At 44.9% G+C, this 26229-nt stretch overlaps 1 protein-coding gene across 1 annotated transcript; it reads left to right on the plus strand.

Annotated features, from left to right (window-relative positions):
• The first annotated feature begins 945 nt into the window (after positions 1-945).
• On the plus strand, positions 946-25450 carry il1rap (interleukin 1 receptor accessory protein). The gene is made up of 12 exons (XM_013273647.3): positions 946-1447; positions 6485-6570; positions 10427-10622; positions 11072-11155; positions 14443-14653; positions 17351-17519; positions 17603-17674; positions 19710-19839; positions 20268-20416; positions 21853-21996; positions 22829-22972; positions 23109-25450. Coding segments are annotated over exons 1-12 (1839 nt in total). The 5' UTR covers positions 946-1445; the 3' UTR covers positions 23561-25450.
• Positions 25451-26229: the final 779 nt, after the last annotated feature.

The raw sequence follows: 26229 nt of genomic DNA on the forward strand, positions 1-26229 counted from the left end.
ATTGTGAAGCTGTAGGAGGAATTTTAAGGCGAAGCTGGATCAGAAACTTCAGGTTTACTCTGCTCTGATCAATCACACTTTTATTGATTATTTATTGATGAAAATGAACTGGCTGGTCCTCCATCGTCACTGCTGTAAAGGTGGACTGTATGAGTTTAATTTCCTTTAACACCTTCAGGAAGAGTAAGGCTGCAGAGCTTTCCATTGAATTTTCACCAGTTTTACACATTTCAGTAGTTTGATCAAATCTCTCATCCTCACTATATTAAAAATAAAACAGCTGAGGGTTACTGTGAAGAAACATGGGAATTTTATTGTGAAACACCTGGGTAGCTTTTTCTCTGACATGACTGTCATCGTGTCAACAGGTGAGAGGCTTTTATTGTGAAAGAGTCATATAATTGGGATTGATCAAGTTTTATTTTTCTCCTATTTTAAATTTACTTCACTACATTTGAACGAATTTCGCCTCCTTCGGGTCATCTTTGAGCCGCTGCGGGCGCCTGCAAAGCTGAGACTGCTGACAGACACCACCAGGGGGCGACATCACACCAGGCTGGAACTTTTAGTCCAACCATTGTAATCAGATTACAGTTTCCGACTGTAGCAGCACTGCTGTTGGTTCCCAGCTGGAGTTTCTGGCGATTTCTTTAAATTAAGCCTGAACGTTTTTGAGGCTTTTATTTTATTCAGCGAGTTTATTTTATTTTACTAGTTTCAAATCTTGATAAAAAAAATGTGAATGAAATAAAAACATGAATAGAAAAACGCAGTGAATTCAAAAATGGATCACAGGTAGTTAGAAATGAATAAAGCGCCGTTATTTCAGACACGATCATCCATCCTAATACCAAACAACAGACCTGTTAATGGAGAGGGGGGGGCACGTTCACGGAGCTGTGTGTGTGTTATTGGGAAATCACTCTGATCGATGTCGCAACAGAGTGAGAGAGGAGGAGGAGCGTGGACCGGAATCCGCGGAACTTTTACTTCCTCCATGTAAACACTGCGCCGCTCGCTGCGCCTTTTACGCGCTTTTAAGACTCTTTAAAGTTTGTGCGGACCGAGTCCAGCTGTTAACATCTGTTAGCATCTGTCCACAGCTGTCCGCAGGCTCACTCTACCCTCCCACGGCTTTAATTAGTCGGCGCGTGATGTTAACCGCGGCTGCTTAATTACCCGGAGCAGCTCCGAGCGTCACTTTGGAGGAGTTCCCGGAGCACCGGGGCCTCCGCGGGAGATTTACAGCCGAGATCGAGCCCTGACACGCGGCCGTTAATCACCAGCCCCGCTGCTCCCGGAGGGTGAGGGAGTGAGTGAGCCGCAGGACTCTGGCGCCTCACACTAGACGCGGACACTCCTGGTTCTGTGTCCGCCCACCGGCACATCCAGCTGGACAGCCCCGACCGGACTCACACCTCTCACCCCCGGAGGACCTGCTGCCAATGTAAGTGACCGCCTGCTGGTTTTACATGTACTGTTTCCTCTACGGACTCTGGCGCTGTGCTTTTACAGACTCGGGTTGGTTCTGCGGGCTCACGACGGAGAGCCGCCGTCAGTGAGAGCATCACCCCGCACACCGGTGATCCGCAGCGGGCTGTCCGGACGCAGAGCCTCTCTGCTGGTGTCCGTGCGCCTGTATGCCGAGTTTCATTCTCAAAATCTCACAATTCCTGCGTGGATCGATTTTCTTTATCAGAACACGCGCTCGGAGCAGAGCCACGCGGCAGCTGTTATCATGTTTATGTGTTCTTCGGTTCGGCGTGTGTGCCCTGCCCCGACCTGCCCTCACTCAAAAACATGTACAACTCCAGTAAATCATTTACCCTTCGTTCTGCTGCTGCTGCTGTGAGTGGACGTTCAAATTCAGATATGTTATGAGGGCCGAATTTTACGTGAAGCACCGAGAGCTTCTTAAAATGATGAAGTTTGTTTCACAGCTGTGCGGAGGTGAAGGCAGCTGGAAGTGGACACTTTTAAATGTGAGTCTGACGTTTGGAGGACAGTCTCCATCGATCTGGCCCCGTAATCAGATTATAGTCAATCAGGTCAGAGTCTGCAGTGATCAGCAGAAACATAACTGCAGCCCACATGCCGCTTCATCATCATCATCATCAGATCTAAGCACTGAACTGATGAGGCAGTGCAGTAACCGCCCCCCCCCCCCCAACAAAGAAAAACAACAAAGAAATAAAAGTGAGCGTTCACAGTGAGCAGATGAGTAAACTGTAAATGAAGTGTGCAGATGGAGTGATGAAGATTCCTCAGAGGAAGCTGCTGAGTGTTTGTTTAAATCACCCAGTCTCTATAAAATGGGCAATCTAGTACCCAGAATCCTCTGGGGCGAAGCTCGAGGGGGTTATATCTCTGTACCTGTGATGAAGCGTATCGCTCGCTCGTACAAACACACACAGGAGGTGTGTGTGAGTGTGTGTGTGTGTGATGGATGGCGTTGGTGAGCAGCTCTGGGTCTGTATGTCCCTCCTGGGATCCACTAGTTCTGCCTGATCGTCCACCGTGACTCTTTATGTCCCTCCGTCTGTCTCTTGCAGCGCCTCTCCATCTTTCTTCACCTTCTTACTCGTTTTCTGCTGTGGTGCAATTTCCCATCGCTCAGCCGTTAGTTTGTTATTAAAATATTACAAACTCAAACAGGAACAGCTGAAATCTGCGGCCTCTCACATCTCAGATGTGAGAACTTGCCTATTATGTTTTCATAAAATGTACGTTTGTGGGTTTTCAGGTGTTGGTCGAACAGAACAAAGTCTTACTGGAAGTTTGGGGAATTTTTTCCCAGACCACATGACTAATCAGACTAATGGGAACTGAAGTGAAAGTGATGGTTTCTATACTGGGAGGCTGGTTTCTGTTCATGAGAGGCATGAAGCAGATAAAGACGTGAGTCACGATTCTGTTTGCATCACAACCTTCGACAGGCTCAGTCTGAGACCTACGGCAGCGGTTATCGCCGATGTGCTGGTCAACGCAAGCTCGTAATTATTTATACTCACGCCCGGCTCGCTGCAGTCGTCTCCCGAATGATATATTTATACTCACCATCCAACTCATTGAATTCAGGTGTTCCAGTCACTTCCATAAGACGACACCTGTGCAACAGCTCCAGCCGTGAAATTTCCTCGCCACTAAATATTCCACAGTGAGCTGTTAGTGGGATTACAGCAAAGTGGGATCGATGGTGAGGGACAGCAGCACAACTATGAAGCGGTAGGTCACGTAAAATCAGAGCGTGGTCAGCGGATCCTGAGGTGCGCCGTGCACAGAGGTCACCCACTGTCTACTGTCAGATTAGCTCAAGAACAGCGTAGAGAGTTTTGTGGAACAGGTCTCCATGGCGACCGGCTGCATCATCAAGCTCAATGCAAAGTCTCGGATGCAGTGATGTAAAGCACGCCGCCATTGGACTCTAGAGCAGTGGAGACGTGTTCTCTGGAGGTGACCAATCACGCTTCTCCATCTGGCAATCCGATGGACGAGTCTGGGTTTGGCAGTTGCCAGGACAACAGTACTTGTCTGACTGCACTGTGTCAAGTGTCAAGTTTGGTGGAGGGGGACTGCACACAACAGCAGGTCCATGAAGACGGATGGATGAGCGAGGTTGGTGTGGAAGAACCTGCCTGGCCTGCACAGAGTCCTCAACCCGACACAACAGCGATGAATCAGAGCAGAGAGTGTGAGCCAGGCCTGGGTGTGCGAAGGCAGACCTGTGAATACTTCTGGCACCATAGTGAAGAAAAATCACAGAATGGAAATACAAAAAGCAGTTGGAGGAAACAAAGCGATGGCAGTGTTCCTGTGGGAGTCTCTGCAGTGATTTACAGTCAGAATGGACGCAGACGTCCAGATGTTCACACAGTCGTGCTGGCTGCTCCGCACGCACCAGGTTAACTGTCAGGTCTTTCAAGCCAGCATTAAAGTGAGTCTCTGGATCTGAGTCACTGTTTTCATGAGAATATAACAATGACTCACAATTTTAATCAGAATCAGAATCAGAATACTTTATTGATCCCTGGGGGAAATTATTTTTTGTTACAGTGCTCCATTATAAACCAACATTAACAAAACAGACAACACGCTAACTAAGAATAGTACAATATACATATATATATATACATAAGTCACACATTAATAAATAAATTACTCATTTTGATAATAATGTGTGAAGATATGCTACCACTGTTGTCATTTCTCACAATGATGAAGAATCTCTCAGAAAGTTCCTGAATCCAAAATCTGGATCAACTCCAAATTTTAATTCCAGTTACATCTTTGGCCTCCAGCAAGACGAGATTATTCAGATTGTTGTTCCGACCCGTCTCCGGTCTTCCACGACCTCCTCGGAGAGAGCAGGTTTCACGCTCACGTAGTTAGGAATGCCATGACAGGGAGGAGCTCGGGTGGAGGTGGGTTGCAGGATAAATATACGCTGCCCATCCTCCTCAGAGACGAAGCATTACCATGGCAACTGAGAAAACTCATTGCCAACAACTGTATTTCAGCCCAAAACCGTTTTCAGCGATCAGCTTGTCGTGTTGATCATGTGACTTTTCAGATTTCCAGATTTAAGCGCATTAACGCCTCACCTGCGATCAGCTGACTGAGTCTCCTCCACTTGTTCCAGGTGGATGAAGGAAAGACAAACAAGCTGCAAAGCTTCTTCCTGTCAGTGCGATGGGTTTGGATTACTAAGCGACCATGAAGGCGGTCTGTTATTCAGACGGCGTGACATCAGTAGTTACCTGCCTGCAGCTCGGGTCGTTTTTCAGAGACATTAATCAGCCTCTCTGTGGAGGTGCAGCGGACCGTGACTTACTGTCCCTGTGAGCCGTGCCTTTCCTTTTTTATTTTATCTGTTAGTAACCGGGTTATCTGTACTCTGCTTTCTATAGATTATTAGGATAAAGCATGGCTTTGTCAGCTGTATACTTAAAATAATGATATATGTGAGTACTGTATGATAGTAACGGCTCGCTGAGGCTGCAGATTTAAGCAGATTAACAACGACTAAACCTGAAGACATTTCCTGTGTTTAGAGTTTGACTCAGATTCTGTTGTTTGGCAGAAGTCTACTTTTTATTTGATTTCCGTTCATTCTGAGGTTTTCACATTTATCTTTAGCTTTTATTTAGCTGTGATCATCTATGTAAGGAGGCATGTGACCTTTAACCCCCTTTCCTGTCCTGAAGCGAGCTGCACGCAGGAGGAGGTGGCACGTATTGATCCATAAAAATTAACCATGACTCGCTGCTGTAGAGCAAACACGGACTCCCACAATAAACCAATAAAATGAAATGAAAATAGATAAAATTTCTCATTTCTCTCTGCCATGCCAGTTGGTTTTTATTTGAAGTCAGTTCCTTAGACGTGGAGGTCATCATCATCCATCTCATCTCAGATAACGACTGGATTAATCAGCTCAATCTGCTGCTGCTGCAGATTTATGGAGATGGAGGTACACAGACAGACAGAGGTGGGGTAGGTCGGCCTGGACTCTGTGCTGTAGTCCAGTAAAACAGCCGGCGTGTGTCGGAGGTTTCCCCGGCGACGGATGCGAATTTACAAAACAAACGCATTCTCGAATCATTCAGATATCTCTCCACAATCTGCTCACCTGACCAGCATCCAAAGGTGTGTGCTGTTGGTTGGCTGGTTAGTTGCTAGCTAGTTACATATGTGTGCAAGTTACCAGACATGTTAATTAGCAGACAGGTGTGTAGACTGCTGGTAGGTCAGCTGCAGTGAGTTTTTCAGCACAGAGTTAGAGAGCCAGAGATTAATAACAGGTATGATTCAATGCAGAGAGGTTTGTTAACACATAGTGAGTGAAGAAGAAACACCCAGTGCATCATGGGAATCCCCGGCAGCCTACGTCTATTGCAGCATAACTAAGGGAGGATTCAGGGTCACCTGGTCCAGCCCTAACTATATGCTTTAGCAAAAAGGAAAGTTTGAAGCCTAATCTTGAAAGTAGAGATAGTGTCTGTCTCCCGAATCCAAACTGGAAGCTGGTTCCACAGAAGAGGGGCCTGAAAACTGAAGGCTCTGCCTCCCATTCTACTTTTAAATACTCTAGGAACAACAAGTAAGCCTGCAGTGTGAGAGCAAAGTGCTCTAATAGGGTGATATGGTACTACAAGGTCATTAAGATAAGACCTTGTATGTGAGGAGGACTGTAATTCTAAACCCTGATGTTACACAAACCCAACGTAACAAAAGAGCCTGTGTGGAATAAATAATTTCATAAAGATATTCAGACATATTCAGACCACACATATGTATGTCTAATGTTTTCTTTGGTTTTCTCACTCACTTAAAAAGTTGAAGTCATGGATGGAGTTATGGAAAAAATGATGACAAGAATGACCCCAAACAAATTTTATTTCTCAAGTTTGAAACAGATTCATGTTGTTTGTGTTTGTTTTGAAAGTTGTTGAAAAATAAACATTAACAGTTTTTGTCTTTGCAGGGCAACTTTCATCTCCGCCCTCGTCTTCCTCTTCACCGTGATGGGCGGGACTTCCCCTGCTGTCAGTCAGTCCAGCGCTCCAACAGGTAGGTGACAGCTGTGACAGGTGGGATGAGATCGGAGCTCCTCGGGGGGTCGAGTCAGTGACTTGAGTCTGTTGGCAGAAAACAAAATGCATTTTTTGTCTTTCAGCAGCAGCGACGCAGAAAACATAAAAATCTGAATGCACATTTGTTTTAAAAGCTTCAGGTAATTCTCATTTAGAGGCACAGGAGTGAGGATGAAGTGTGGATTTGGATCCATCAGGGCGACGAGTTCTTCCTGCGCTGAAGGGAACTGAGAGGGACAAATACGAGTGCCGTGTTTCCCTGTAAGAGCCTCTCGGGTCTGCTTAACTGAAAATCTTTCTTGTTTCTGTGGCGCAACTCTGCAGAAGTGAGGTTAATTAAAAGCCGGAGCTCTCGCCCCGTGGGACGGCGAATGGATGGTTCCTGAGCGAGGAGGCTCATTTGTAACGCTGTCGGAGGGTGGAGGGGAGGTGATGGTGGGCAGTGGGAGGTCAGTGTAGAGGAGGTGGATGGATGTAGAGTGAGGAGGAGGGGAGGGGACGCTGCAGGCGGAACCTACACGAATTCTTCGGGGAAAGCTGCTCTCTTCAAACGTGCCATAAATCAGCCGTTTCAAAAACAACAACATGTGATTTTAAATTTCACCCTGAAGGTCGCGAGTTTCCCTCCACGCTCACACTGCAGACACACACGACTGACTCGGGCTGCACATCCATACAGCTGCTTATAGAGACTAAACAGGGCCTGACAAACACTCATTCCTGATAACGATGATTAAAAGCAAAGATGTTTGGGTGTAATAGTAGATGTGAAGAAATAAACTAAAGCTATATTTGATGTCTGAAAGGCTAAAAACTACAAAAGTAAATAAAATGACTAAAGTCAAACGTCGATTCTGACACGAGTTGCAGATCAATGTTAAAGTGTTTTCCCGACTGTTTCAACCAGATTATTGATTCCATTTGCAGAAGCATCACAAAACACAGCGACGCCATCACTGTAGTCTTATTATCTTCATACAGATCGCTGGGGCTGAAGCTAAACGCTGCAGCTTGTTACGGATGGATGGATGATGTGTGTGTCGGGAGGTGCAGAGGTAGGATCAGACTGGAGGCATTAGTGTAGGTGGATGGATGGATAGCGAGGGAGGAGGACGGGCAGAGGTGGACGGATGCTGGAGAAGGTTTTAATAGAAAGACTAATACGCCGGCCGGGAAAACCTGACAGGTCAATTACCAACACGCACACTCGATCCAGCTCCGTACAGGAGGGGCACAGAGCCTCCATTAATCCAGAGCTCGGTGTTCACGATCCTCAAACCCACCTGCACTTTAGTTTCTCAAACTGAGGCTCGGGACCCCAGACGAGCCGCTGGGAGTCGGTGGTTCTTCTGCCGCCACCACGAGATCGAAACTGTTTCTGTTGTTGGATTTTTCTCATTAGCAGGATTGTAATTCATGAATTACCTGGTTTCTATGGTTACAGAGGTCCCACTGATCCCTGATAATGTTTTGCACCTTCAGATAGTTTCAGTGTTTCAGTTTGAACTGTGAGGTTGGCCTTAAATATGATTTTAAGGGTATTTCCTGTGCTTAGGTGGGTTTAGGGGTCGCACACGTCAACAAAAAGAGTCTGCTCAGACGGCGTCTGAAGCCTCGTGGTGGATGATAGTCATCCTCATTATTATCCTATGCTGTGTTGAACAGCAATCATCTTTATCCTCCATTTAATTCATTCGTTCATTATAGATGAGGTGCTTGAAGACCGAGCTGAGTGCTTTGTAATCTGACTGACTGATTGGCCTCGGGTCAGTGCTGAGACCGTTGCTCAATTAAATCAATTGAGGGGAAATTGGTCTGTGCTAATTCTGATGATCAATTGGTAATTTAAGTCCTGCTTACGATAAAAATCCAGGATGAGGGTTTGCACTTTCTCTTTTTAGTTACGGCCATCAGTTAGAGCTGTTTCATCTTCACTGCAGGAGAATTACACCAGCTATAAATACGACAGCACTAATGGCTTTACTGACACCTCATTCAGCGTGGCACGATGTCTGCTTTGGGAAAATTCACCCTGTAGTTTTTTTCCTGTTCCACCTTTATATGAGTTTCATAAGCAGAGACAGTGACAGCAATCTGGAACTTAAACAGATGTTCGTGTAATTTCTATGCTGATGATATTTTATTGTCCATTTCTTTAGGAATGCCCAGTTCACAGAGTATTACAGAAAATCCCTGATGCTCATTTTTTGCTTTGAGCTTCATTTAATAAAGAGCTCGTGACGTCAGTGAGCGCTTCGCCCGTATTTCCAACTGAAAATAGACCCGCAGTAGAAACGTATCAAAGAGCATGCCTGTGACTAAGATGATGATGTCATAGTTAAACATGGAGTCTGTCTGCACCCATTGGTCTACACACACTCTGCAGAGAGCAAAGAGGCGGAGCCGTTACGAGTCGGTGAGCTCAGGTTAAGAGAAAGAGATGATTTTGATGTTTCACCTAACCCGAGACCTTCATCACCTTCAGCTTCTTCACCCACTGCCGTCATACCTGCAGCAAGCAGGGCTGAGTCTGAAGGGGGGCATGGGGTGTGCGCATTCAGTTAAAGGCTTTGTAAGAATATTCTTCCAGATTACTCGAATAATATATAAATAAAATATTAATGAAGTTGTTTTCATATTTACAAAATATAAAAATAAAACTTTTTTTCCACAGACCAGTTAAAATATACGTGGGCCAGTAAAACTCTGACTGAGGGCTGTTTGGCTTTATTCATATTATTAACATCTGCATCATCAGAACATCTGCAGCAGGAAACATTTCACACACGCACCAAATCATCCAGGCACAGCTCAGTCAGAACGAATAAAGCCCGCTTTTATTGCATACCTTAGTTTAGGTTGCATGTTTACGTCGTACAGAGGCGACAGAGCTGCTCGGAGTTCAGACTGAGCAGAAAAATAAAGGCGGTCACATATTTTTGCCCTATTTCTGTGTATGTTTCTCCAAGTTTCAATAAATCACTGCACCTATTTCCAATTTTCCTGCCCAACATAAAGAAACGAGGCGTGACTGTTGCACAGCTCTGTGCTACAGAAAGCTCCGTGTGGGGCTGGTTCAGCTCTGCGGGCTGGGCTGATGCAGAGGCCGTGTCCTGTCCCCTGTTCTCCCTCCTCAGCTTTCCAAACATAAGAGAGGCTAAAAAGCCCCAAAACATACCAAAAAAACTCTTTCTGTGTTACATAATCTGGTTCCCACACTAAATTTCAAGAAGTAAACAAGGTTTCAGTTGGCTCTGGACATGTGAGGCAGCAGTCATGATAATCTGTGCCGGGTGTCTGTCTGTGTGCCAGATGCTGATGTCTGTGTTTCCCAGCTGGACGCTGGGATATTCTGAGCCTGGAGGTCGGGGTCAGAAGTCTCTGAATCTGTGCCTCCATCATATCAGCCATCTGTTTACACGCACGGCTTTGTCCTTCACTCCTGCAGCTTTTTGCACCAAATTCAATAACCGCTGCAAGCAGTTTAATCTCAGCTCCGAGGAGTTTCAGTGCTGCAGCTGCCCTCTGCGCTTTAATCCTTTAATGAGACGGACGCGTAATAACGGCGCTCCTTTAACAAGGCCAGTTAACGATGACATCCACTAAGCTCTGTTTAATTCGCACATAAAAACTCTAAATCGGAGCCAGACCAGCATCCTGGACCTGATCCAGAGAGGGAGAGGAAGAACCCCCACGAACTCCTCTTCCTCTTCCTGTTCACTCATCAGTTTATGATAAAAAAGTTCACCAGTTGAATGTTTGGCTCGTTCTCGGTGTGATCTGCACGCCGATGACTTGCTTTGGCTGAACTGTTCCTTTAATGTTCCTCTCAGAGCCCATGTGCTACGACTGGGGCGAGTCCAGCGTGGGGGCGGTCTCTGTCGTGGAGGGCGAGGTCGGTTGGCTCTCCTGTCCTCTTTTCTCTCATCCCTCTGTCTACAACTACACCTCCACCCAGAGCGCCGGGCACAACCTCTTCTGGTACCGCCTCCCCGAGGGCCACGACCTGGAGCAGCCAATCACGTACAGGTAACCCCCAGATGTGTTTGTGTGTCGTGTTAACGCGTTGGTGTCGTTTTCAGGGGAAGTTTAGAAGGAAGCTGAAGCCAAAGGACCAAAACCTGCTTCATTTTTCTGCCCTGCAGGTTTCCACTGCTCCTGTTCATGGTTTTAGGTTTATTTCTATATAAACTTTATGTTTTCTGCAGAATAACAGAGGGAATAAACAGCCGATGTGTTTGTGATCGATTACAGATGAGCCTGGTTGAGTTTAAAGCAGATGGGGGGGGTTGTGTCTAATTGAGGCACTTTGAGAGGAGCTGAATGATGAAGTGGGCTGTAACGATTTCCCTTCCAGAGAGGACGTATGGTGTTTGGGAGGCGGCTCGATCCGCCTCGCCGACTTTGTTCTAATGTTGTTCTAATTGAGTCGTGTCTGATTTACGTTCACTCATTCGTGATGTCATCCTGCTCTGCAGCTCGCGGCTCAGCAAAGACAGAGAGAGACTTTTTCTGCAGCCGGCCATCGCCGACGACACCGGCCAGTACATCTGCATGCTGCGGTAAGACGCCAGGGCTGCTGGGAAAGGTTGTTTTTAAGCTTTCATCTGAACCGAAGCGCCTGTTGCAAATAAATAAATATATATATATATATATGTATATATTTGTCTTGATGCACGCTCAAACATCCAGGCAAGTAAATCCCAAAAGGTTGATTCTGTTCATCTGGACATAGACGATTCCTGTTTCCTCACATCGAGCCTCTTTAAACACGACCTCCTCTTTTCCTGGAAATCTGTTCACATTTTGTTTCCTCGGGATGTTTTAACCTTCACAGCCTGTTATTCCTACACACAGAGTCTAATGTTTTCGCCCGTCAACGGCCCAGAGCGTCAGAACCTCGAGATTTTATTACAAATACTGGTTTTATACTGGTCCTTCACCCTCTGAGTTCAATACCAGCCACACTGGGACCAGTTTGTAATCCTTCTGTTACGACCAGAAATGCTATTTTTATTTCAAACTGCTTTAAAAGTGCTACGAAGCAGCTTCCCAAAGCCAGCCTCCAGCACACCTTTATCCTCAGGTGTAAATGATTAGCAATTCAACCTTAGCCACACCCACTTCCACTGCCGCTGTTGGCGAGGGGTGACAGAGGGACTCCATCTCCAACAGCATTCAGTGACCACATTATATTTAACCTCACTGCAACCACAGCTGACCTCTCTGTTCTCACATTTATATAAGTTCTGACGGAGGGTCTTCAGACTCGTCTTTCTCTCGGATAGGTCTCGATTTTAGCGACTCCAGCCGGCTGATTATCCAACACGGACCGGTCCAGCGCGGTCATCAGCCTGTAGATCAGTCAGATAAAACGAGCCGCTCTCTTAGCTTCGATCCTCCGTCTTGGCCGCTCCACACTTAATCATCCAAAGTGGCTGTGAGAGCATCTTAAAGATGTGCCGCTCAGCTCCACGGATAAGTCCTGTCAGCTGGACTCGCTCCAAACCTCCAAGTAACACTCAGCAAACGGGATCAGGTCCCGAGGGGATGAGGAGGGTCCGGGCGAGCCTCCGGACGGAGCGAGATGACGACATAAAAGTGATGATCACGTGATGCCGACTGAACTTCTGTCAGTAAAGTATCACCTGCCCCGTTTTACTAAAATTATTTACGTTTGACTTTTCCTCGTATTCATTTTGAGTGATGGGAACAGGAAGCAGATTAGCGTTACTCGACCTCACGAGTCACCTGACCATGCAACGCACGGGAACATATTTATAAATGAGTCTTTTATTCTGAAATCCAGAAGAATGAAAATGTGGACTAGTTTTAGGAGTTAGAGTTTTAAGCGTGAAGCATTTTGACGGTGTGGCGATGACACGTTAATCAGATGGAGTAACAGCAGCAGGCTGATGTGAGCTCATCGAGCACCTTGAAACACAAAAAGACGAAGAAGCATTTTAAATAACGAGCCGACGCTCAGAGGACGCTTTGTTTCACCATTTCTGTGTTTGATATTTAACCCGCTTAGCCCCCCGAAGGGAAGGCCGATACTAAAACACTCCGACGTCAGCCGGCTCTTTGGAAATCCCCGATAATGACATCAGCATTGTGTTTGTAGATCTGATACGAATAGAATAGATTTTAAAATACAATTAAAAACATTCTGAAATTTGAACATTTATATAAAGCTTTTCGCCAATGAGCGCTTCCAGGATGAGATTCATTCATTTCTAATGACACTGAAAAAAACATGAAAACTTAGACGGCCGTGCACAAAAGTCACGCTTTGTTTTTAAAGATGATTGTTCGTGGAATTTTTATTAGACAGACAGGAGAGAGAGAGGAGCCGGACTCGAACCCGCTGCATTCTGCACACGGCATACACTCGCCCACTGACACGGTGAGCAAACGGCGAGGCTCTGCAGTGAGTCAGTGAGGACGGGAGGGGTTTCCTCCAGCTCCATCAGAACGTTTTTGGGGACTCGGAGGAGTCGGCCGTAACAAAACTGAACTGGACAGATTATCTCAGCACATAAATAAAACACACACACACGTCGGGGATTCATATCTTGTGGGGACTTTTAATTAACATAATGCTTACCCTAACGCAACTGTAACCCTGACACGAAAACCACATTTTGAGTCTCAGACACGCCTTCAAACTTGTGGGGACCAGGATTTTGGTCCCCACAAGTTTACTGAACTTCCAATTTTTGGTCCCTACAAAGGTATGAATACACACACACACACACACAGCAAACATTTCAAAGGTGGATGGAGATCAGGCTCTGTCCGAGAGTGCATTACAGCTCTGCCTGTAAGTCGTCTGAGCCACGACCAGATTAAGCTCACATCAGTTATTTTGTGACTAATGAAGACATAAAAACTGGCGTCTGTGTTTTTATTTTCATATTTGCTACAAACACAAACGTATTTCTTCTGATGTAGTCGTTTATTTCACTGCCGGGCCGTTCATCATGACGAGGCTGCTGCCGTCTGTGGTACGAGTGCTGCCAGAGCTGCTTACGGTACCAATACTGCAGCAGACCTCAGAGAACAAGGTGATCTAGTTCTGTGTTCCTGTGTGGTCAGGTCACTTCCTGTTTCCTCTGTCTTACCAGCTTCAGAGAATTATTTGGCACATGCACAAAGCCGTGCAGACACAGATGCAGGAATAGCGTCCACACGTTTCAGAGGTCAAAACTCGAGTTCTTACGAGACTCTGAGTTCACGTATTTGTAGCTTGTAAGTTCCTGACGTTTGGTTTTGAGAGTAAAACAGCACAGCTGGGCTAGCGTGTGCAGGACTGTTCATTTGATAAGATAATAATTAGTTTGTTGGTGATGTTTAGCATCTTTAATCTGAATCTCAACCCTGTGAAAACATAAGAGGCTCAGTAGTTTTAGAGTAGATGAAGCAGAGAGTCAACCAGCTTCTTTCTGCTGTGCTGATGATGCCGAGACCAGCGATGACCCAAAATCACAGCCTGTGTTCGCGTCCTGTGGGTTTGTGGTTTGCTCTGCTCCACTTAGTCACGTTTCGGCTGAATGCCGTTTCTGAACGCCGTCAGTTCCCCGAAACTTGCAGGCTTTTAGAAGAGCTGATGCAGCATCGTGGGAAACATGCGCCTTCCTGAGCTGGCGCCTGAGTTAGAGTCCACCCCAGACCGTTTCCTGTGTGTCATTCACTCTCAGTCTGTCCTCACTTCCCTACATAATCTCCGTACTGCCCCCCCCCCCCCCCCCCCCCCCCCATAAAAATCTGAATGTTTGACCTGAGCTGAAACGTGCAGATGCTCTGGATGGGTTCCTGTTTGCTGACATCTCCCGTCTCTGACTTGCAGTAACAAGTCCTCCTGCAGTAAGATCGCCATCCGCCTCAAAGTGTTGCAGCCGGACGACGTCGTTAAGTGTGGGCTTCCAGTTGCTGTGGCACCGATTGAGGACTTGATCCCTTTGCAGGAGGGGAAGACGTTGGACTGTCCAGACCTGCAGGACGCCACCAAGATGTCAGAGAGCACGCCAAAGGTCCAATGGTACTTTGCGAGGCACCTGGTAAGTTTTCAGCACTGCTGTTAATCCCTGTCCTGTTTCATCTGCAGTTTTTGATTCTGTTGCATTCAGATACTCAGAATCACATTAAAATAATGCTGCTCACTGAAATAAAGCCTGGTCCTTCAGGCTCTGAGTTCTCTGTATGAAACCAAATTAAAACCCTTTTAGACACTCGGTTCTTTATAAAGCCTGAATTTACATTTCTTAAATGTCAGTAGATCAAAAGTAATCGAGTATATCTTTAATGTTATGAGGAAAATGTAAATCGTCTGCAAATAATAACATTTTCATAGTTTTGTAAACAACATTGGGCCCCAACACTGAACCTTGGGGAACGCCACAAACAGCAGAACTCAAAACTGAATCAAATACCAAACATATCGATGTCTGTTCTGCGAGTAGTGACTTAACCAAGTCTCTCCACCAATGTTCCCTCTAATTCTTCATGTGTCTGAGCGAACACACAAAGTCCCTGAGCGTCCCTTGGACCACTGTGAGCAACATCAGACGTGTGCACTGTGGTCACGCCAGCATCTAATCCATCCAAGTTACATTAAAATCAAATTACAGCATTTACATTTATGTTAGACTACTTTTAATTAACTGCTTTAGCCCACTTACAATGAAAATGTAAAAAATCTTGTTCATGACCTGTGTAGTATGTTAACACTATTGGAAGTAAAAATAACTTGAACTCCAATTTCGAAAACACAACTTTCTTTCTTTCTTTTTTTTTTTTATAAAGCTCTGACTTGTATTATGAGTCTGTGGTCTGGGAGAGAGTCTGTAACTCTCTGTCTGCAAAATACAGCATATAATGACCAATGTTGGGCAATTAATTATATAGTTATTACTTCAAAAAAAGTAACTCAGTTTGGCAAACAACAAAGTTTTTTGCAGCTATTTTTTTTTTTTAATGCAGCCAAGGCGTTTTTAAATAAACATTTCAAACTATTTACAGAACAATCAGCTGTTCTGCATCAAATCTGATGCCACACAAATTATTTGTGCCACTCCAAAAATTAATTTCTGTCCACTATGAGATAAAGGAGAACAACAGCCTGATACCTGCAGGCCTGACAGCAGGAGATGTATCACTGCTGTAACACCTGTAACATTCAGCAGCCGCCTCATTGTTCTGACACACACAACAAAACTATTGACTACACTACACACTAACTACACACTAACTACACACTAACTACACACCAACTACACACCAACTACACACTAACTACACACTAACTACACACTAACTACACAAGATTTGTGCTAAACGTCGCAAATCTCTCACATCTCAGAACACCGCCGTCACTCCTAAAACTTCCCCCCGTTCCTTAACAACTAGATGCCACGTTGCCATATCATTTTTTGATTGGTCGACACGGTACTTTTTTCGACCAATAGGAAAGGGTGGGGGGGGGGGGTTTGGTTTTGTTTTTGCTCACAGGCGGAGAGTGCTTTCGAGCGTTTTCCTTATAAAACGCCGTTTTTACCGTTTCTTCCCGCAGTAAATATAAACAACGACAGTATTCAGGAAGAAAACCAAACATTGCAGATATTTTTATCATAACTCTGGTTTTACGTGGCCGATCAACACAATTTAAAAACTGGTATAAAGTCCACACTTTTCCCGTCAATTGTTCCGTCTGTCCTGCTCACATCTCCAATGATTGTACACGTTGTCATTAATGTGGCTTCACTGCACATCAGCCACGCCGCTTTGCTCGCTAAAACACCGGTGTCGGCACATAAGGACGCTGTCATAGCCTGTCAACGACGCTGATTGGCTGCGTATATACGAATGTGAATCGCATTATTGGCTGGACTATAGGATAAGGTGGCATCGTTCTAATCCCATACAGGAGCAGCCAGTCACTGACTAACACTGCAAAACAGAATTGTTAAAGTTTTCATTTTAATTTCAATTCAGGTTAATTTTTTTTTTTACCCTTCCTGTCAGCGATTTTTCTAATGGCCGTACATTATGTGGCTCAGTTCATGAAATCTTTACCTTTGTTTAGTACTCTGACTGTCGTTAATATTTTTCTACGATAGAACATTTCTTCACTTATTATATATTATTTTAAAGAAAATCAAGGCAGTGTTTCAGGGGCAGAGGTGAAATGATGACATATTGATGATATATAAATATCCCAAAAGATATTTAGTTTGACTTTAGGTTATTAGAATTCAACTAACTTTGTATAAAGTCATTTTCTATATTTTGAAGATAGCAGTGGGCCCAATATTAAGCCTTATGGAATCCCACAAAATATAATTTACCTGCTTTTCAATTAAGTACTTTATGTTTAACTAGAAATAAATGTGTTTTGTAAAGAAGTGCTGCAGAAGTCTCACTGGTTTCGTCATACACCTTGTGATACTAACACATTGAGTATTAATCTTTTTCTCTCACAAATGTTTTTTTTCTCTTCCTCATATGAAAGTGTGTCTGTGTTTTTGCAATAACAGTTTTACTTCTCCTTTCAATTAACAGAATATGTTCAGTGTGGTATTCGTGTTTTTCCTTTCTTAAACGCCGCAGCTCTGTTCATTAATCCTTCTGTCAGCGAGTCAGTGAAGCCAAACAGCTGAACAGTGAACTGAAGCTGAGCGGAGCTGGAGAATCTCACCTGCAGATCGGGTCTGGATGGGCTGCATGAAACTAAAGTGTGTGAATCTTGCCGTTCTCAGGTGTGTGGCTGGTATCCGTTCTGGAACAGCGACAGGGAGCAGAAAGGAAACAGTCTGCAGGTTCACCTCATGATGGAACAATATCAGGGTTTATATTACTGCAGAGTCCAGTACCAGAGGAGGAACCAAACACTCAACTTTACCAGGAGCATAAACGTCACCGCCATCTGTGAGAAACCGTTTCTGCTAACTCGCGTACAGACATTACAGGCAGTAACCGTGCAGGTAACCAGTGCTCTCTTTTACTCTCAGTGCCCCTCTCGCTGCCCAAAGAGCCCAGCATCATGAACCCGACAAATGACCAGATCTTCACCGTCAAAACAGGTATGTGAACAAACCCCCCGAGCGCTGTTCAGTCGTCTTTGTCTTTGCACGTTTCTCCTGTTTGTATTGCAGTATTCGGCTTTACAGCTCAGGGCTCTTGAGGACGTGCTAGAAGCTTCTATGTGAAGATTTCAAGATGAGAAAGATTTGCATAAACTTCATGAACATTTGACCGTCCCTGCCGTGACTTGGAGATGGCAATCATAGCTCCCTTGGATTTTACTTTGGGGCCCATTGTTTGGTTCATATTGCTGGCACTAAGTCAGAGTCCTGGTGGGCTGTGGGCTCAGTGGCCTCATGTCTGCTTCTTGCAGATGATGTGGTCGTTCTGGCTCTGCGACCTCCAGCTTCAGCACCTCTCAGTCTGAGACCAGGTTCCCATCAGGAACAGGCTGGAGTGCCCGTTCCTTCAGGAATGAGTTACTGCCCAAAGAGTCATTATGAGTTAAGGTGGTTCAACATCTGAGCGCAATGCCTCCTGGAGGTGTTTCATGCCCAGTTTGGAGGAGACCCCGGGGTAGACCCTGGACGAGAGAAAATCTCTGTTGGCTGGTTTGGGAACGCGTTGTAACGAGGAGTGGAAGGAAAAATCAAGTTTTTAAGGGTTTTCTTTGTGTGGTCGTTCACCCTGAGCTGCTGCAGTCGTGCAGCATGGAGACCCTGTTTGTATGCGAGGCAGCAGATGCATTGATCGGTGCAGATGACAGCCGGAGGTCGCTGTTGACGGAGCGATACCGGAAAACCGTTCAGTGTTAATTTGTTATTGATCAGAAACGATTGCTCAAAATGGAAAACGTGCAGACAGATAAAAACTGTAAAGAACAGAAAAACCAAAACAAACAGAGCTTATGTTAAATACACAGAAGTAAATAACTTCATTTCATTGATTTGTTTCTAACTGATTGCTGTTTGATGTGATTGGCTGTCCTGTGACTTCTTCACAGTGGGAACATAAATTCTCCAGCTTGAATAAAACGTGCTGCACAAATATATTTGAACCCATTAAGGACATTTTGAGTGTAATGAGGTTGATCTACAGCAGCCTTCAGTCCTGCTCACACTGATGAACACAAAGGTCTGCACAGACCTCCACGTCTCTCATTAACACAGAGGACGGGGACAAGGGTGAATCTAACCAGGCTGATTTGTCCAGATGTGCATGGACAACATCAGCAGTTCATGGAAGAGTCATGTGGCTCTGTGGAGGAAGTTCCTCCACCCTCAGCTGGACTCTGAGGACGTGACGGAGACGGACAGGCGGCACTTTGTCTGCCAGCAGCTTCTTTCAAACTGGCTCTCTGAGACTCGACATTCACAAAGTTAATCGTCCGCTCAGAATTAGTGGAACGTCTCATAAAACAGAACGAGCTGCTAACGGCGTGCACGGACACGCGCTCCATCAACGCACACGACATGTACACACAGTGTGAGTTGGTGCTGATGGAGGCGAGCAGGACTGCAGCCAGCAGGCTGATAAATGTCTGAAGGAAACGACTGCCGCAGCGCCGTCATCAGCAGCAGTTTAAGACTTCAATATCAGCGTCGTCGTCTGTAAAAAGGAAAATAAAGTCATGAAACAGCAGCTGCATTTTCCAAAGCCGCAAAAACTGCGACTCCAAAAAAGTTTGAACGGGTCATTAATTAGACTGAATTTAATCATCTGTGCAGCAAAGAAACATCGAGCTATAAAACACACTCGGGAACATGTGTTCTGCACGGATCGCTTAATAAACCACAAATATTAAACAGAAATGAAACCAGAGAATACACTAAAACCACTTTGAGTCATGTCAGTCACCAAGTTGGAAAAAAGCTGCAAAGTGAACTTGAAGTGGACGTGTGCCGCTCATTTCCAGCTCCACATGCAGCTTTGCATGAGTCGCAGTTAAAAACGACCATATTAGGATATTCCCTCTCTATGACATCATACAGATCCACGAGTGGAGTGAACTGTTTAACATGAACATCCACGGCTGCAGCAGGAAACACTTTACCTTCATCCTGGACTGAAATGAACATTCTTCTGTCTCTTCAGGCACCGAGGTGCGTCTGGTGTGCAGAGGTCAGCTTCCGTTTGTCCTGGACAAACCCTGGCGGGAGATCTGGTGGACGGTTGATGGGAAGACGCTGGACAAACTTCCTGATCGATTCAAACAAATTAACAGGTGCGAACAGAGCCGCTCTGCACGGGCGCTTATTATAAAGTCAGATCTCCAGATGAACTTGATGATAAGAGCGTTGGGCACTGCTAAGGTTTTTGCTCTTTTTTATTTGGGTTTTTCATTTTAAATGGCGCCTCCTTCACTTTCATCAGCGTCTCCTATTAAGATTTTCTGTTTTACAAAAACAAGATAAAATGTGTAAAGTGCATCTGTAGCCTCAGTGCTTATAATGTGAAAGGAGCTGATTTTCTTAAGGTGTTTAAATTAAACAAACTTGAAATACAATTTTATTGATATATATACTAGGCTGCGAGACCATCAGCAGCACAGCATTTGTTAACAACTCAAACAATCAGACGAAAGCAGCGAAGAGTAACTTTCTGCAGAAAGCGTGCTTTTATTTTGAAATGTCGTTTCTTTTGTGGTTTGAGGGTGGTGAGAGACCACTTCAGGGACCTGACTATCGAGAGTATCCTCGTGATCCAGGATTTCCAGTCCCAAGACATGAAGCGAGAGTTTTACTGCTCCGTGAAGAATGAGCGAGGCTTCGATACACGCAGAGCTCAGCTGGAGGAGGAAGGTAAGGAAGCGCCCTGGTAATGTAGAACTAGGGGCGGGTTTTAATAATCGATTCATCGATTAAAATCGATTCTGGCTTGGATAACGTGAAATCGATTCATTAAAATCCTGAATCGATTTTTTAATATAAATTTATTTTGCCCGAAACGCCAGAATCTCAGGTGAAACCTCACAAAATTTCAACAACCACCAAACAGCCAAAACAGTAAATGAGAGCAGGTACACGGATTCTGCACAAGGACGTAAACACACAGCGCGGACCCGCGGATCAGAATCAGTGAGATGTCGCCTTTCTCACCCGACGGGCGCTGCAGCTTTAAGCGGCTGCGCGCGCTCCCGCGGACGGCAATCACTTTCTGGCACAACAACTGCACGGACACGGTCGGGGCTGAAAGCCGACAGCTCGCTGATTCTGATCTGTCAGCGGGTCCGCGCTTTGTGTTCACGCCCTTTTTGCGCTGATTCTAAAGCTGTTAGTTTGATCTCTCTCCAAACAATATTGACCGAACCAGCAGCAAAAGAAGATCCAAACTACGCTTCACATAAACAACAACTCTGACTTTTACTGTTTTGCTTCCACCACGATGCACAGCTCTCTCTCTCTCTCTCTCTGTACTTCAAGAACAGTTTCCCGTCTAAAAATCTGTTTTCTGCATTATTCACTTGCTTGTTACGCACAAGTCTACTGTTGTTTACAGCGCTGTCGGACGCTGTCTTTTCCTTTTTTTCGTTTTACATTCTTCTGAAAAGAAAACCTAATTTCTGCTGTTTAATACTGAACAAATTTAAACTTTTTAAAATTATGCAAAATGCAAAACGCTTAGTGTCTCTAATAAAACCGCTGTAATGTCAGAGGTAACGTTCATATGTTGATTAATGGTTTTCTTTCGTTTTTGATGTACTGCAGAATGTTTTTATAAAATCCCAGGCCAGGAAAACCACCTTCATGTTTTTCTGTGTTTTATCTTCAGCTACTTTGACTCAAAGGCATCTGCTGTGACGCTCACACCTTTGATAAAGTCTTGCGTGTGTCAGCTTCCTTTTTATAGATAAAAAAATATGTAAATGTACTGATCTGAATTATAATATTTCTGACTGTCAAAATTTCCCAGATTCAAATCGAATTTAATTGAATCGAATCGAATCGATTCGGGACCTTGTGAATCGGAAACAAATCGATTCTAGGAATCAGTGACGATACCCAGCCCTGTGTAGAACTCTCACTGTGGACGTCCACAGGGGGCGCTCTTGAGCTCGAGCGGCGTTAGATAGAAAGGATCAAAGGCACAGATATCCTTCCATTGTTACAGGTTTGTTACAATGCAATGATGAAAGCGTGGTAGCGGCAGACCTCCTGACCTGTGATGAAGTGTTGTTTTCTGTCTGTGGGGGTGTGGTTTAGCCGTCACTGAAGCCTCAGGTGTGCTTGTGTTGCAGTGTCGCTGCCCACCGTGGAGCTGGGCTGCGGCCTCGGCGTCACTCTGCTCCTCATGCTCATCCTCTTTGTGGTTTATCACGTCTTCTGGCTGGAGCTGCTGCTGCTCTATCGCTCCTGGTTCGGCACAGACGAGCGGCACACAGGTGAGACCCCGCCCCCAGCGCCCTCCACCTGCTCGGCCTGTTCCCTTTATGAACTGCAGTCACATAAACCCTCACATGCAGCAGTTTTGCACCGTTTTTATCACCTTTTTGTGTGATTATGATTCTGCATATTCGGGGTGTAAAACATGAGGTAATAAAGCTGCAGCCTTGTTTTTTGCCAGGTAACTGAAATATCTGCAGTGTCACTTCACTTTTTACGCCCTGACACTAAATTTCTTCTGGTTACGAGTCACAGTGCCTGGCTGTGCTCGCAGCATTTAGTTTATTAAAGGAGAATGTTTGTGACCCTAAAATCACTCCAGAGCTACATGTTTGCGTTTGAGGACACTCAGTCAGCTTCTCACAGAAAAATCCCCTCGCTTTATCTCGATCAGAGGCAAAACTTGACATTTTTCATATGTCGTAGTAGAAAAAGATTGTATCGTACATCTGCAAATCAAACTTGTACATACATACATACAAATCAAAATGTCACACAGGATGTCTGAGCAGTGTGTGCAGGGACGTTTTCATGTAGAAAAATGGGAACAGACGTGGAGAGCAGCGATTTACTGAAACATGCAGCATATTTGTAAAGTCCAAAACCTTGAGTGAGACTGTTCAGCCATGATGTTTAGTTTTGTAGAGAATGAAGAAGAAGGAGGAAGAGGAGGTGCTTTATCAGATCAGTTTCCACTCACTTTTATCTCACTGACTTGACATGTGTGGGTGACATTTACACACTGACTTCCTGACGACTGAAGCTCAGAAGTTTCCCCTCTGTAATGGATCCTGTGTGTGTGTGTGTGTGTGTGTGTGTGTGTGTGTTCAGATGATAAGGAGTTCGACGTGTACATTTCCTATGCGAGGAACAGCGAGGAGGAGCAGTTTGTTCTGTTGACGCTGCGCAGAGTCCTGGAGAACGAGCTCGGGTACTCGGTGTGCATCTTCGACCGAGACAGCCTGCCCGGTGGGAGTGAGTACTCATGTGTGCTGTCACACACACACACACACACACACACACACACACACAATGAACAGGTGAACCAAAACACACGTCATCCATCCATCCTTTCATCCGTCCATCCTTCATTACCCCTCTCTCCCTGCAGCCATCACAGATGAGACTCTGAGTTTCGTGGCTCGCAGCAGGCGCCTCCTGGTGGTTGTCAGCCCCGGCTACGCCTCGCAGGGCTCCCAGGCTCTGCTGGAACTCAAGGCCGGCATTGACACCATGGCACTAGCCGGGCACCTGCGGGTGATCCTGGTCCAGTACAAGCCGGTCCGGAGGAAGGGTTGGGTCAGGGAGCTGAGGCGGGCCCGGGTGGCCCTGGCGCTGGTTCGATGGCAGGGGGACAAGTCCAGAGAGCTGTCGTCACGCTTCTGGAAGAGGCTGAGGGTGGAGTTGCCCGTGAGGAGGGTTAGCAGCCGAGGGGAGGACGAAGAAGAGAGCAAGGAGGTGGCGCTGATGAGACTTCACAGTCAGAACAGTACAAACTCCCAAACGGGGCTCATCAGCAACACCATCAAAGACCCGCAGAAAGTCCTGAACTCTGCAGCGTAACTGCAGCTCTCTGAGAACAGTTACACCTTTAAAGTTACAGCTGATGGAGCTCAGCATGGGGAAGGCTCGTGTTTTCTCTGAATGAGAGTTATTATAGTCATGTTTTAGACCAGGACCAACTCAGACTTATTCATTTTATGAAACAAAGTTTCATTTTCCCTTTAAAGATGTGAAAAAGTCCACAGCCATGCTAGCAGCTCTGTTAGTATTTACACCAGAAAGCATTTCCCAACAACAAGCTAATGTTTTTATCAGTGTTGCATTATGAACAATGCTAAACTTTTCATGTAAAATGGCACGTTTCAGCGCCCCGGGTTAATGAGACTGTGCTCCAGCCTCGCTTCCTCTTCAGGTGATGTTTGGCCAAAACCACTTACAGATACCCACGAGGTTTCCTTTGCCCATCGTGCAACGACACATGATGTCATAGTGTGACTTGTTTTGGACAAAGTTTCAGTTTTAAATGTGACAGTCGCATTTTTAACACAAAACCACAATATTTGCTGAAGCCAACCAAATTCCTGATGCCTGAAGCTAGCTGCGTAGTTCTTGGTGCTTAAATATAACAGTGAAGTCTTGACTGTGCTTTTGTGGTTGACAGAGAACACCATGTGAGTTCAGTAGTCAAGTCTATTTATATGAACCATATAATCATTGACCAACAGGCTGCACAATAACCAAAACCTCCCAAATGGTACAAAATAGTTCAAGTAATTTAAAAACTGTTAAAAAAAATAGTTGGAATGAACTATGAACCAAGCTCCTTGGAATTTTACAAAAACTGTGTAAATTTTTACATCTAGCTGAGAACAGACGACTGGCTGCTCGATACCTTCGGTGCAGGTCGAGCCCAGCACTTGAAGCTCAGAGGATAGACGTCCATGTAGGTGTGAGTCGTATTTCACAGTAATCATCTAACAGCTGTGCAGATATTTAAAAAAGAAAATGTAAATCTCACGATGGTTCATCTTTGTGGAAACTGTGATTGTTTGAAGTGGTTCATTAAACATCGACGTTCAAGCGTGGATGTTACCGTCCTTACTGCAAAGCTGCTAGCATGGCTAAAAATGAGCTCCAGACTAACTTTTTAAACGTTTAGTTCATTAGTTAAAATGCTGAAAGCACCCCTGGAGGCTGCAGTGTTCATTACAACAACAGTAAGTCTGTTTTCTCAGTCCTGGAGCTAAAGTCACGGTGCCGTTAAAGCTGGTCGCCCTCGTATGGAGAGCAGGAGGAGGACGATGCAGGTGCTCCGCTAGAAGTGTTTGTTGGAAACGTGGATATTTTAAAGGTTTTCAATGTCACTCATTTTCATTCAACTTTGATATTAGCTGCCATTTCATCATCTACAGTATCCACTCATTATCACGTGCGTCATTATCACATTCATGTATTTCATGTATTTTGTTTGTCCAGAGTTAAAAACTTTGAAGACGTTTGTGCTTTCTAAACTGGTGCTTTATAAAAGAGGTTTGGTTTTACTTTAACTGTATTTTGTGCAAACATGCACAAAATAGGCTTAAACACATGTTAATCAAATCGTAACACACAGTTAACACACTAATAGACTATAGAGGTGGATTAAAATTAAGCTCTGTATCTGTATCATGTTAGGATTCAGTGTTAGGTAGATATGGGTTCAGTCGTTTTTTACTACATATCCTATAATAACCAGTATCAGAATACGGTGACCTGTTGGTGGGACTGGTGGAGAGGTTTAGGATAACAAAGTGGGTAAGATTCATCCTCGGGGGGCCACGATGACCATCTATACAAAATTCATTCAAATCCATACAATGGATGCCAACACATCACACGTGCCACAGACGGGCAGCATTTCCATTTATATATCTGTATGTCCTCTGTAGCTGAATGTAGTCGTAATTTTAATTGGTTACAAAGAGCACAACACCTGCCTAATGAGCAGGTCACTAGCAGACTTCCACAATCACCTGTAGTTTGTATGAAAGATACTGACTTATCTGAAAATACCCACTAAATAACCACCAGGCAGTCGTAAAACTTAAAGTGCGACACAAACTGGAAATGAATAAAGTTTGCCTTCAAAGTAAAAGTTATGCCTTACCACTGAAATCCACTCAAAGAGTACAACTTTTACTTTGAAGGCAAACGTGGCAACAAGTGATTTCGTTACCACTCAGTAGTTGACAGTGTTTTCAGACAAATCGGCCACTTTCATTCAAAGTACGTACAGCTACAGTAATCCAAGGCAATCACGAGGTCTTTGGTACAACCAGTTTCACCCAGTAACAGCAACCTCCAGGAACCAGTCAGGGAACACCCACATGATGTGTGCTTGCACATATGTAACATAGAAGCAGATTCAGCTTGGATAGTTGTGACGTTGAGGTGTTTTTGCACAGACGCCAGCAGAGAGGTAAAGCTGGGTGTCATCTGCATAGAGGAGTTATCATACTAAACAACACATTACAAAGGAAAACCAAGTATGGATTCATGCACTGCAGGTTTTAGATATCAGCATTGAATACAAGTAACCTGATATTTGTTCGTTAATTACTGTGCACTTTCTTTATTTTCCACTTTATATTTGATATTTCAACAATAAATCAGCTCTCATTGTTTGTTTTTCTTACTAAAATATGCTACGCTGTTTATCTCTAACCTGAAAAATCAGTATTGTAATGAGA

The sequence above is a fragment of the Oreochromis niloticus genome, linkage group LG14, assembly GCF_001858045.2.
Source record: "Oreochromis niloticus isolate F11D_XX linkage group LG14, O_niloticus_UMD_NMBU, whole genome shotgun sequence".
Taxonomy (NCBI): Eukaryota; Metazoa; Chordata; class Actinopteri; order Cichliformes; family Cichlidae; genus Oreochromis; species Oreochromis niloticus.